The following is a 14,836-nucleotide window of genomic DNA, read 5'->3' on the forward strand; positions in this document are numbered from 1 at the left end:
TAGTAGCAGCAGTAGCAGTAGCAGTTGCAGCAGCTAGTAGCAGCAGCAGCAGCAGCAGCAGTAGCAGCAGTAGCAGCAGTAGTCATCCCCTTCACTCCATCCCCCCTCACTCCCTCACCCTTACTCCATCCCCCCTCACTCCCTCTTCCTCAATTCCTCTCCCTCACTTCCTCCCCTCACTCCCCCCTCCTCAATTCCTCCCCCTCACTTCCCTCCTCACTCCCTCCCCCTTCACTCCCTCCTCCTCAATTCCTCCCCATCACTCCCTCCTCCTCAATTCCTCCCCCTCACTCCACTTCACTTAATCAAATAAAAATATTATAAAAGAATAAATAAAAAGTATAATTCCATCCAGTGGATATAAGTGATACCAGTACCTACGTCGTGGGACGTTATATAGTAATGGTAATAGACTAATAGTAAATTAAGTTGTATAGTAATGTGTAGCTGACGATGTTTCACCTGCGCAGCTCCTGCATGCACGCGTCTTCTGCTGAGAATGTAGATTTAAACGCATTTCAGTAAACCCCGTAAACTTAAAGACCATGCGAAATATAAGATTCGTATAAAAAAATAACATAATCTACTAGCATCACTAGGTTTAATATGAGTGTAACACTAGCTCGTTATAGCCTATGCGAAACCTATAAATCAGCACGTACTACAACTACACTACACTCACTACACTATCACTACACATACCACCTACACATACACTACACTTACATACACTTACACTACACTACAATACTACTACCAATACACTACACTACATACACCTACACTGTCACATAGATATTCATACACTAGCTTTCTTGTTTGAGTTTATACTGCCATCCGTCGCTAACCAACCTCGCTCGCGAGACGCATTCTACATTCTATACATTATTAGGCGAATTAATCGTTAATTATTGGTGACAGGCGATCTCTGCTACCGTGGCCGAGCATGCAGCTCGATCTACGCGTGACATATAGTCCGGTAGATGCGATACTTCCTGCTGGTGAGAAGGTATTGTCTTGGGCGGTACACTGCGAAGCTTCGATGAACGTCGAGTAAGGGGTTCACGAGAAAAAGTCTCACAGTACTCTTTCAGTACAAACAAGTATCACACGCTTCCCCCCCTCCACTGCAGCAGCTGCTTCGCTCCATAGCGCTCGTGATAATATTTTCAAGGCTTATAATAATACCTTTGCATTGTACTGTGTTGTATGTTTTGCTCTCTGTACTGTAATTGTATTTTATTGTTGTTGTATTGTACTAGTATTGTATGTGTATTGTATGTATTATATTGTTATTTGTTATGTGTATTTATTTATTAGCCTCTTGATATTTTCATGTACACAGTGTATGAAGTACAAACTTTCTCTCCAACTTGGAATCCAGAGATTGGAGGTTGGTTATCGAGTGGCAGATAGATTGAACCATGAAAACGGACTTGCCAACCGCCTACAGACATTTATGAAGGTAGATCCGTTGTACTGAAAACAGGACCTGTGGATACACGGGAAATGTACCTGCAAAGCTGGCTTTGAATACTCAGTAGTGTGCGGCAATGCAATGGTATAAACTGTACAAATTTTCGCCAAGGTACCCATTTAGAGCTTGAGCGAGGAGCTTTTAAGAGGCTATTGTATGCCATATTTAGTTCTATAACTCTTTAAACCAAGTGATATGGACATTCTTTCTACGGCAGTGTTACAGAAATTCTACGTGACACCATCGTTTCATGTTTACATTTCATATCAACGAGTTCAGTGGCATACCAAATTAGTTCTCTGCAAAATTCTTAATTATGCTTTTTCTTAAACTGGTATAAAATGATATTTCAGGTGCAACTTATTAATTATTACATTTAGGGGTTGTTCACTTTTATTGCAGCCTTTTCATTTGATGAGTAATGGAACTTTGAAGTTTAAACATGCATGCAAGGTAAGGTTGCGTTTGAATGACTCTGAAAAATGTAAATGACAATTGTTGCTATATGTTATTAAGAATATCTTTATTATGGCAAAAGTGGAAATTGAATATATCAGGATTATTAGTGATTAAACAATGTTGGGAAATGTTCCCAAAAGGATGCGAAATGTTTATTTTATACATTGTAACCATCACATTTAAATCTACCAGAGCCTGAAACATGCACATTAGCACAGCAGCCATCAAAACCAGATTATTATCTTATTAATTAGTGATAATTAGATTTTGTTGGGAAAATGGCGGCCATCTTGGAAAATCTCTTGCTCAAATGTATTTGGAAAATATGCAGTGATCATATCAATGCAAATATTATGTGATATAATGGCATCATTTTTACTAATATCAGGGGGGTGGGCGTACATATATTAGTGAAAATACGCGCGCACGCCGGCTCGTTTTCGTTTTTATGCAATGTTAGCAATTTTTCCCACTTCTTTTTTCTACTTTTGATATATTGTTTGGCGAGGGTTTCAGAGTACTTGCAAGCCAGAAATTTATTCTGTTTGCAATTTTTGTCAGGTAAGAACCATTAGTTGTGAAAGATTTGACTAGAATTGAACTTAACAGACGATATCTGTTGTTATGAACTGCATCATTTGTTTTAAAGTACACACAAGCAGCAGCAGCCTCAAGCACAGCAACGCAACAAACAAACACAAACAATATACAACAACAACAACAAAACGAACCGCAACAATTAACAACAACAACAACAACAATAATACAGCAACAGCAAACAACTAGCAACAGCAACTCAACAACAACAACAAACAACGACAACAACTCAACAGCAATCATATAACTAGACAACAAGCAACAACAACGACAGCAGACAACAGCAACAGAACAACAACAACAACATCGCCCTTTGTTGCTGTCATGGCGCGGACGGAATGCGAGACAAGCTCAATGTAACAACAGAGAACGAGTGTTGGATAGACAGTTTTGTGTAAAGAGTACGATGATGACATCTTTATTATGCAATACCATCATCACAAGGCGGGCGTCAACTGTCATGGCGGCCACCCCACCATCAGACAGCGGGGAATTACGGGCTCGGCTACCGATTTCGCTCTCCACAATGACTTTGTTTAGTACCATTACGCACCCGAGCGTGGAATTCACACACATTATATCTTTACTGTAATCGCCAAGATGGATGCGAAATAGATTGATCTGATATCGACTGTAAAATGATTGAACTATTGCGACGTCAGATATAACGCGCGCATGGCCAGTCAGTCTCGTATGCTGAACCCGTGACCATGATTCACATTGATATTGTTATTAAAGTAACCGATTGTAAACATATCAGACGAAAACTTTACCGTTATAGATAGTTACAGATTTTCGTGTGCAAATATTATACATCTTCAAAGCAAATGCAAAGCTTCTTATCACATTGCTCGTAATGGGAATGTGTTTGTGTATAAATGTTGTTGTTCCCTGGATGGTATATAAACATTATAGACATCGTCACACACACACGATGGTGTCCGTGTGACATTGTTACATGTTTTCGTCGTATAAACTTGTCCGAGTAAAAATCATCTACCGTCTACATTTTTAAATATACACGATTATTTACAACTGTACGAATTACGTATTAAAAAAATACACGAATAATCATATTTAACCACGCGTTCTTTGTACCCGAACATGGAATGTGCGCACGAAATGCGACCAACGATCCACTGTATGCTATCGCCTGCTGTTTACAATTAGATTAAAAAGACAGATTACATTTACAATAGATGACTTTCGTTAAATCGAGTAAAACGAGTGAATCACGTAGAACTAAATTCAGGCTGCCCACCAGATGACGCCACGTGACTACGACGACGTGGGATTATTTCTCTACACTATGATGTCGGTTGTGCGATGGTTCGCGGTGAATAAACAACCCTCCACACAAACCACACCGCACCAAATACCGGGAACGACGCCTACCGAATAGAACTACGATGGTTCGAGCTATAGATGACTTTCATAACCATCTACTACCTACAACGCCACCACTCATTGGAGCTACCTTTCATATTACTCCCTGACAACATAAGCCTAGTCCAGTGCGACGGCTAACAATCATCACTCGTGGACTCCCTGCTCGTGGTTTCCTAATAAAAAAGGCACGATTCGGATAACAATAACCTCCATGACCTTGGAAAAAACGGAGGATGTGACACTATATTAAAACAGTGGACGGGCGAGTAGGCGCGTAAGATCGCACGTGATTTAACATTTTCATACTTTTCTCACACAAATCACAAGCTAATTAAATGTAGAGTGTGCAACAGTAGGCCCCTATATATGTACACAATAAGTTAGCATCATACACTAATAATACACACCTCTGCACTTATAATAATATATCTCCTCATCTGCTGATGTAAAATATAAGGTAAGCTGGCAGATATTCGCTTATTACATGTTTGCCCGCATTATAGATTTACATGGTAAAAAAATCAGCAAGAGCAGCTATAGAATATAGTCTTAAATATCTCAAGGATAGATGTCATATAACTTCACATTTAAAATCACCTTAAAATGAACCTTATATTCCGGGATTTTATCAGTGAAATTGCTTAGGATTTTTTCTGACCATTCACCTAACCACTGATTAAACCAACTATAAACGCCAATACAGATAAAAGGAGAATTATAGATCATGGTCCCTAAGACGTTTCAGAAAGTTGATATCTATATCAATTCCACACGTAAAAAACTTCTGTGAATAAAATCTAGCTGCCTTTTCAATTAAATCTCTAAACTCATTCGACCTGCATTCAGAGCAGATCAGAGTCAAAGAAATGATCAACTTAAGTATTGTGACCATGGCATGCTTTTCGTTATCAGCCTTTAAACCTTGAAATCTGAGACAAAATAGAAAACTTTTCTGAATCGGATACGAGATGGAATGCATTTTTACATGCACAGTGCACCCATCACGTCCTATTCTACCATAATACATGGACAGCTTACAAGCATTACACATTTTGATAGTTTTTGAGTAACAAAACTATTAGTGCCACCTGTACAAGGGTTGGGTAATTTGTATCTACTAAGAAACTTTACATGCGGAAATGAGAAGGATTGTATCGTACACGTGAACATGCATATCGGTAGTAACCACGGGCTCTGCTGCCTTATGTTGATGAAGCTCAAGTAAAAATAACTGATAGGGACAATACTTAAATAGACCATTTCCTCTCTACCATTTCTTCCGATTATATTTCGTCATCATTATCGAATTCAGGCTCAAACAATCACTCATTACCTATATAAAGTTTGTACACAATCACAGCACCCGCCCTCGGAACGAACGCACGACACTCACAATCTGCTAGAACCTCGCAATTCGCTAGAAATTCGGAACAAATTTGCCAATGAAGACGGAATAATCGAGTGTGGCTCCGCACATTGTTGGATTCCGGAAGTTCTCCGGTTCCCCGGAATGCCGCGCGTTCCCGCTGTGCGGCATTAGTGCCCGGCCGACTCCGCACAGATGCACGTGATCCTGAACGCTGACGTTGGCACTAATATCATGCGTGCACTCCGCACCGTATAGTGCGGTAGTGTTAGTGCCACAGAGCTGGCCCTGTGCACACTATTGGTACTGCACAGGGACACGCAGGCAGGTGCGCGGGCGGGAAGGCGGACGAGCGAGCAGACGCATGAGCATCCTACAAGTTCAGCGAGAACCCGTGCGAAACAATAGAACAATCGAACGTTCCCGCGCGGTGCTGCTGCCACCTGGTGCCGCGGCTGTGAGCAAGGCGCCATCGTCGTCAGCACACGACAATCCAAGTCCGTCGACAACGGAACGTCCCTCGCGCCCCGACCGCTGCCGCCACCTGCGAGCGAGTCCGTCAACAATGGAGCGTCCTTCGCCATCGCCGACCGTCGCACTCGCCTGGCGTCACCTGGCGGCGATCATGAGTCGCTCCTCGGGCGGCGCCACCTGGCGGCGATCATGAATCGCTCCTCGGGCGGCGCCACCTGGCGGCGATCATATGAGTCGTTCCTCTGGCGGCGGTTTCATGATGCTTCCCATCTCCACCCGCGATCCGGACATCTCCTGTCGAGACGGACTGTAGGTTCCCTGCGTGGCGCGCTTCTTCCGCGCGGTCATCACCATGACGACGAGCACGACGATGCCGATGAGGAGGAGAGCGGCGAGGATGACGCCGACGATGATGCCAACCAGACGCGCCGTGTTCACCAGCTGTACGCAAACAACAGAGGGCGCCACGTGTTAGTCGTCGTCGCCGCGGGGGAGGGGGGGCTGCTGGGGTCTGCAGATCGCATTACGCAGTCGAGATTCGCTCATATGGAAACATATTCTCACGCACACGTGTTGACACACGTACATACACACGCACACACGCACACACGCATGCGTGCGCACGCACGCACGCACACGCAGGCGCACACACGCATGCATGCGCACGCACGCACACACGTGCACATACCACATATGCACACAGACATGAATATCATGAAAGCATAGACGCGCGAGCACGCACGCACGCACACACACAGACTCACACTCACAAATGCATGCGCACACATACACAAACACACACGCGCGCACACACACATACACTACTCCACCGCTTACCTCCTCTGTGCACGTCGGTCCATCGTATCCGTCCTTGCACTCGCAGACGGTCGTGTAGTTTCCCGTGGCTAAATCGAGCACGTTCATACACGTGCCGTCGTTCTTGCAGTGTGGGGCCGGGTGGCAGCCGTCAGCGTGGCCGCACAGCAAGCCGATGTAACCAGCAGTACACGTGCAGTTAAAGTCTCCCCGAAAGTCTGCGCAGACGGAAGAGGCATGGTGCTGTTACTATCACGCGTGTTCTCGCGAGATGTAGGATAAAGTCAGCACAGTGTGTGTTAATAGTTTATAGGAGAAAGTTTACATAGAAGGAGGAACAGCTGTTATAGTTAGAGTTAGAGTTAGTTATTAGACATCAATTATTATCAAATTTTACTTTTTAATTGGAGTAATTCGATGCGTGATGGTTACCGATTGGAAGGGGGGTGAACCGTCGCGTAGTAATACGGAACTACATGCGTGACCGCTCAGACAAAGTAGTCCATTAATAGATCCTATCTAGATCTACCTAGACTTCTTCCCTTCATCACCTTATCACTAACGTCTCGGTGATCATTTTTCCTCCTAACATCATCAGGAACTAATAACAACTAGGTATCATTAGCTCCTGATGGTATTTTTCTCTGTAACTTCACCGATACAAAGGTAACCATGGCCGTAGCCTGGCGGGGGGGGGTAGCTGCCCTCCCCCTAGATTTCGGAGCAAAATTAAAAAAATTAATTGTTCTACTAAAAGAGAATTGTCGTAGTCAGAATGAAGGCTGTACATGTACTCAAAAGGTGCCTCAAATACCATCTCCTGCGATCTACATTTTCAAAATTTTGAAACCCCAGACCCCCCTCCTATTGCTCACGCCCTCCTAGAAATCGTGGATCCGTCACTCGCCCCCCCCAGGCATTTGCTACCTACGCGCCCTGGTAACCGTGGTGGCAGGTGTGATAACAACATGGCGTAGATTACAATGACATATAACGTGGAGGGATTGATTATTCACCTCAACGACGTAAACACGAAGCGAAGATTAATATAATAAGTAAATCGAGATATGAAATAATATGCGAGAAAACGTGAGGCTTACTGTAACACGTTCCACCGTTTGCGCAGGGATTGTCCTCGCATTCGTCAATGTCTTCCGTACAGTTCTGACCCGTGTAACCTGCAGACGAAATATTATCAGTTATCATGGCGTGTTATACACGCGCTGAGTTCATGCAGCTGATGCACACACACGCACGCACGCAACACACACGCCGACGCACACGCCCACGCACGCACACGCACGCACACGCACGCACGCACGCACGCCATGCACACATGCATGCACACACACACACGCACACCCACACATGCGCACACCACACACACAACGCACGACACACACACGCGCGCATGCGCATGCACACATACACACACACACCACACACACACACACGACACACACACAGCACAACACACACATACACGCACACTCGTACCTGTGCCGCTGCAGTCACACTCGTAGTAACCGATGAGATTGGTGCAGGTTCCCCCGTTCTTGCATGGAGCGTCCTCGCATTCATTAATGTCCGTCTCACAGTCCTCGCCCGTGTAGCCCGGCGCGCAGTGACACACGTAGCCGTACGGGTCGGGCACGTTCTGGCAGGTGGCGCCATGCAGACAGAGCGCGTCGCTGCAGTCCGGGATGCGAATCTCACACGAGTTACCTACGAGAGAGAGAGAGAGAAAGAAGGTCGAAGTTGTGTTGCAGGATGTTGTGTTGTGTTGTGTTGTGTTGTGTTGTGTTGTGCCGTGTCGTGTCGTGTCGTGTCGTGTCGGTGTCGTGTCGTGCGTGCCGTGCCGTGCCGTGCCGTGCCGTGCCGTGCCGTGCCGTGTTGTGTTGTGTTGTGTTGTGTTGTGTTGTGTTGTGTTGTGTTGTGTGGTGTTGTGCTGTGTTGTGTTGTTGTGCTGTGTTTTGCTGTATCCTACCGTATTTGTAGTTAGTGTTTAGTTTGCACTAATTACAAACGTGCAGCTAGGGACGACAATAATTATTGCTATTGAGGTAAAAACTACCCCTCACAGGCACCACGTCACTATTCGTTTGAGAAACAGACGCAGAATGCAGCTGTGAATACGAAATCACTCACGCTTAGAAAATGAGAGAAATTTTGGAATGAAATTTCATCAAGAGCATAGTCAATATAAGCAGCAAATTGTTCCTATCAGCAAAGATTTCTCAGAAAGATTTCAAAGGAGATTTCTGAGAAGACGTTTCCCATCAGCTGCCGTCGACAACAGAACGTTCGCGGCGCGCTCCTACCTGCGAAGTTGATGGGGCATTCGCAGTACCAGCCCGTAGATGGCACCGTCACGCACGTCCCTCCATTCTCACACACTGCAGCAGGATCGCGCTCGCACCAGTCTATAACGGTCGAACAGTTGTGATCCTCGTAGCCATGCTCGCAGTCGCAGCTGTAGTTCCCGCAAGGTCATCCTGTAGCATGTTCCGTTTGTTTAGACATGGCTGATCGAGACATTCGCCGAGTATCTCGCAGAGTTCACCTGTTGCGCAGAAAAATGTCCGTGCGATTATTCTTCCCGTCAGATCTTATAATTTTATATAAATATTATATTATTATTAATATGTTATATTTTTTCTGATGACCGTACGTAGTTAATTCATTCAATGCTATAATTGTACATAATTAATCAGTTTTTAGTTATTTATTTAGTTTGACTAATCCGTTGTTACGGTGGGACTGACTAGACAACCTTGCTCCCTTCCCCACTCTCAATTTAATGCTATTAAATTTCACCACTTCTTCACGTCAATACTACACGCAGTAATAATTCCCAGCATGCAAATAATTAAATAAAAATCAAATTCGAATTTGACGGATTTTCACAAATTCCGTAATGGACAAGAAATGGGAAAATCCGCCCCAACGCGACAAACGTAAAAACGTAACTGCGCGAGCGTGCGCGGAACCATATCACCGCACGCGGGTGTTACCCTCGCCCTCGCTCACACCTGCGTAGTACGGCGCGCAGTCACACCACCAGGTGGCGTTGACCGGGTCGACGAAGCACTTGGCGGAGTATTCGCAAGCGACGGTCGAGCAGTTGGCGATCTGGCAGTCGTCTCCCTCGTAGCGAGCGTGCAGTTACAGAAGTATCCGCCGGGGTAGTTTGGTGCACGACGCTCGTTCAGACACTTGCTCTCGTCCTCACACTCGTTAATGTCGATCTCACACAGCAGGCCTGCAACAGTCACCCGATATTATATAAATGCAAGATTAAAGTTCCTGTGAGAGAGAGTTAGACCTGTGAGATTACTATTGACACAATGTTGTAGACGTGACATGGTAAACGCAAAAATACCAACCCCGTGGCACCTCTGCTATAAGAAAAAACGTCGTTCATTTTGATACATTTTAACTGAATGTATAATTTAATAAATAAATAAATAAGTAAAGTAAAGTAATAAACAAGTAATTTGAGAAAAATACGTCACTGCACAGGACAACAGCAGAACCATAAACAAAATATTTACAAGCATGACACACTAGATTTACTAGTGAGAAAAATCAACCGACACTCGACAGAAAATTTATTAATAAACTAAAAATGGCAGTTGTCGCAACATACATGTTCCCCCGTGATTAGTATAAATGAAATATTCCGTAAGGAGACGTACAAGGTAGGTAAAGTGAAATAAGTCACAAAGAGATGTGCAAGTATGTCAAATTTGGTTACCTTTAGGGGTTTTGGTACGCGACACACCTGTCTCCCCAAGATGTGTAAGTATACAAGCTTGGTCGGCTAGGTCAATTAGGGGGCCGAGTTATAGAGCGGAAGGGAAACATGATCAAGGTCTATGTCAAGGTCAAATAATGTCGCAGTGACCTGGTTTTGGTACGCGAGACCCTTCTCCCAAGATGTGTAAGTATACCAAGTTTGGTCACGCTTGGTCAATTAAGGGTCGAGTTATAGACGAAGGGAAGTGTCTGTAGCAGCGGGCGGGTCTGCAGTGGCGGCGGCGGCGGCGAGCGGCTGGACAGACATGACAACATATATCCCCGGCGAACTTCCGTCGGCGGGGGGGATACAATTATTCACTGCCAGCCATTCCTGTTCGCTCCACCCTGCGACGCGAGAGGACAGTAGCGCCACCTACCTTCGTAGCGGTACCGTTGCATTCGCAGAAGAACAAGCCGGGGTAGTTGACGCAGACGCCTCCGTTCTGACACGGGTCCGACTCACACTCATCCACATCCTGCTCACAGTTCTCACCGATCCAACCTGTAAAACATCACGGATTACAGCTACCGACTCACACTCATCCACATCCTGCTCACAGTTCTCACCGTGACTCACACTCATCCACATCCTGCTCAGTTCTCACCGATCCAACTTGTAGGCAACACGGATTAACGCCGACGCAGAACGAATCACTACGTAACGTAACGTATGCCATGTGATAACAGAAATACTGCCACCTTCAGGGTGTGATGGATTTGTTTAGCCTTGGCCTTATATACGATTCTAATGTAATGTCCTTAATTACAATTAACACAATTCCAACATAGTCCTACATGATCTAACTTATAATATAACATCTTACTTATGTTATATACTTATATACTCTTAATATAAGAATTAATTATTATTATTATTATTATTCTTATGTTAATAGTCTGGACCCGACAAAGTTATAAGACGTTTATATTACAACATATAGTACGTGGTTGCACGAATTTGAATAAGGATTATGCGCGGGAGGCATCGCGACTACAGACCAACACAATCACATCGTTGCACGTCCATGCAGTGACCAGTACCTGGTAAGCAGTCGCACGTGTATTCGTCCACGCCGTCCATACATGTTCCGCCGTTTATACACGGGTCGCTCGCACACTCGTCGATGTTCGTCGAACAGTTCCGATCGTCGTACCCGGGCACGCAGTGGCAGTAGTAGTCGAGAGCTTCCGTTATCGACTCACAGGTGGCGCCGTTGAGGCAGGGGTCGCCGGCGCAGTAGTCTATCACGTTCTCGCAGACGATTCCCTCGTAGCCCGGCACGCACGTGCAGTTGAACGAAATCTACGACACACAGAGGCGCCCCCTGGTTAGATTTACCCGTCCGTCTCCCGGGACGTAAACGTAATAAACGACAGATGCAAGACGAAGAGATGCAACTCTAGGGCCGTAACTGTAGCTCTTGAAATTTGATACTTTTACGTTATAGAGGGGCACAAGCCCACCCGTATTATGATGTGAATCACCTCTATCCTAATCACTCGCTTTAATATTCATAACCTGTACCTAAAAATGTCCATAATGACGTAACCTGAGCAAATTCCCAGATGAATGCGTGGGTGGGGTGGGGGGCAAAATTCTGTGACTGAGGTGAGTAATGGGAGAAGAGAAGTAGTGTAGGGTTAACGTTAGAAGTAGAAGGAGTAAGAAGAAGGAGTGCAGCAACCACAGGACTGACACTGGACTGTGCCGCGTGTAATAGACAGGTCAATATGAGTGACCCTCTCTCTCCCTCTCTCTCTCTCTCTCTCTCTCTCTCTCTCTCTCTCTCTCTCTCTCTCTCTCTCTCTCCCTCTCTCTCTCTCTCTCCCTTCCCCCCTCTTCTCTCCCTCTTTTCTCTCCACCTCCCTGCTGCTAATGGTACATACTGTTCACTGTATGGGGTCGTTTCATAGCAGGGTAGCGATTGTTCTGACATGGGCTGCTATTGACAGTCCTTGTGTAACCTACAACCAAACGTATTATGTTAATATCCATTTTAATTATTATCTTTATTTTAAATTATTTATTCATCTTTAATCCACGCATGATAAAGATTGTTTATTTAGTAAAATGCATGTCAACGAAGCGTGAACTTTAACATTTCGACCACGATTCTTTGCCATGAGCATAGACCCAAACATGGCGCCGTCGTCGCCGCGCGACTCACCAGGATCTCACAGGAGGCGCCGTGTTGTAGTTAGCCGCTACAGTTGCCACTCGTAGTCGTTGATGAGGTCGCTGCAGACGCCTCCGATTCTGACACGGATCACGTCGCACACTTCATCTACGTCAATTCTCACACACTTACAAACACAAGAACGTTGCTGTAAGCGTTGACACGTCCAATCTCAGCAGCTACAAACACAAGCAACAATGCTCTGTAAGCGTTGACACGACAATCTCAACCTACAAACCAAAGAACATCACTGCTAAAGCGTTGACACGTCAATCTCAACACCTACAAACACAAGGGAAACCATATCACTGTTAGTGTATATTTCGTGTGATGCTGGCCAGCGAGCATCGATAGAAACCACCAACAAGGTGCCCTCTAGATATTATATTAAATCATATATATATGTTATTGACATATTAATTTCTTATAAGGAATATATTTATATAAGAGAAAATTACAATATTAATATATGCATTTTCTCGCAGTTAGCATTTGCTGTAAAATTCTGCTCGCACGACTTTCCACACTAGTGTACGGAAGATTTACTAGTACTAGTAGACAGCAGTAGTTAGTACAGCGACGGCTGCCTCACCTGTCCCCGGTGTATCCATCGACGCACAAACACGTGTAGTTAGCAATGCCGTCCACACAGGTGGCGCCATTCTCACACGCGTGGCCGACGCAGTCGTCGATGTTGACGTCACACACGTCTCCCTCAAAGCCAACGTCGCAGTCACACTGCAACGTACAAAAACGTCAAGTGTAATAAAACTAGTTGGAAAAATAAAAAGTAGATGTAATGTGGCAGGAAAGTTTAATAATACCACAGTAAAATGAACCAAAAAGCTGGAGAAATGTAGAATTTAAGTGTAGTAAAACTACAGTAAAATGAACTAAAAAGCAGAAGTAATGCAGAAGTAAAGTAGTAAAACTACAGTAAAATAAACTAAAAAGAACATTTAATGTACAACTTGAGAAGAAACTTAAAAAAACTTATTTGTTACATGTTTTGTTTTGTAAGACTGTAAACTTAGCAGCTCAGTTATCAGCACAATATTAAACGCACTCAACAACAACGACAACAACATCAACAACAACAACAACAACAACAACAACAACAACAACAACAACAACAACAACAACAACAACAACAACAGCGACAACAACAACAACAACAACAACAACAACAACATTAAACGTACTCAACAACAACAACAACAACAACAACAACAACAACAACAACAACATTAAACGCACTCAACAACAACAACAACAACAACAACAACAACAACATTAAACGCACTCAACAACAACGACAGCGGCAGTAGCAGCTTATTTGCAGCTCAGCGCATATCACCTCAAATATTATGCAAACTTTGTGCATTTAGTGCAATCATGCAATTATTACATGAAATTAGTACAACTTCAGTGCAGAGCATATTCAGTACAGCTGCAGTGCAGCTCTGTAACTTTTTAAATTAAATTAAATTAACTAATAATTATAATAATTAATAGTTATATTAAATAAGGTAATTTAATTAAATTAACGCCCCGCTTACCTCAAACATGTTCCACAGGTCGTGGCAGGTGCCGTGGTCACCGCACGGCTCCACCGTACACACAGGTTCACCGACGCACGGCGTGACGGGGGCGCCATCTGGGAACGAGGCGAGCAATCGCTCGGCGGATAAGCTGCCGATCTCGTCGTCGGGGAAGAACGGCAGCAGCACCGTGCCGACGCGCACCTGTGTGTGACACGTCATGTGCACGTGTGAGTTACAGCAGACAGAATCAACAGATGTGTGGTGTGGGGCAGCACAAGTTNACAAACACAAGAACATTGCTGTTAGTGTTGTCGTGTGATGCTTGGCCAGCGAGCATCGATAGAAACCACCACAAGGATACCACCACCACCACCACCACCACCACTCTAGATATTATATTAAACATATCATATATTATTATATATTATATATATGTTATTGACATATAATTTCTTATAAGGAATATATTTCTAAGAAAATTACAATATTATATATTGTAATATAATATAATATAATATAACAAACTTTATATATATATATATATATATAGTCCTACATTATCAATATAACCCCCTATGTTATACCCTTCGTGTTATATTTTTTGTAATTGTTCTCTTTTGTTTTTCAATTTCATTTTATTTTTGTTTATTTTTACATTTTCTCGCAGTACCATTTGCTGTAAATTCGCTCGCACGACTTTCCACACTAGCGTACAGAAGATTTACTAGTACTAGTA

General features: G+C 44.0%; 1 protein-coding gene across 1 annotated transcript in view; it reads right to left on the reverse strand.

Annotated features, from left to right (window-relative positions):
* Positions 1 to 2,921: 2,921 nt before the first annotated feature.
* LOC106817090 (protein crumbs-like) overlaps positions 2,922 to 14,836 on the reverse strand; it is a 28,634-nt gene continuing 16,719 nt past the window's right edge. The window contains exons 9-19 of the mRNA XM_014821738.1: positions 14,116 to 14,301; positions 13,149 to 13,294; positions 12,689 to 12,758; positions 11,421 to 11,682; positions 10,771 to 10,881; positions 9,670 to 9,840; positions 8,900 to 9,070; positions 8,076 to 8,303; positions 7,679 to 7,756; positions 6,600 to 6,796; positions 2,922 to 6,203 (exon numbers count right to left, since the gene is read on the reverse strand). Coding sequence (XP_014677224.1) covers positions 5,988 to 6,203; positions 6,600 to 6,796; positions 7,679 to 7,756; positions 8,076 to 8,303; positions 8,900 to 9,070; positions 9,670 to 9,840; positions 10,771 to 10,881; positions 11,421 to 11,682; positions 12,689 to 12,758; positions 13,149 to 13,294; positions 14,116 to 14,301 — 1,836 coding nt within the window. The 3' untranslated portion in view covers positions 2,922 to 5,987. The remainder of the gene's footprint in view (positions 6,204 to 6,599; positions 6,797 to 7,678; positions 7,757 to 8,075; positions 8,304 to 8,899; positions 9,071 to 9,669; positions 9,841 to 10,770; positions 10,882 to 11,420; positions 11,683 to 12,688; positions 12,759 to 13,148; positions 13,295 to 14,115; positions 14,302 to 14,836) is intronic.

This window comes from Priapulus caudatus, unplaced genomic scaffold (genome assembly GCF_000485595.1).
Source record: "Priapulus caudatus unplaced genomic scaffold, Priapulus_caudatus-5.0.1 Scaffold1593, whole genome shotgun sequence".
NCBI classification, from domain to species: Eukaryota; Metazoa; Priapulida; class Priapulimorpha; order Priapulimorphida; family Priapulidae; genus Priapulus; species Priapulus caudatus.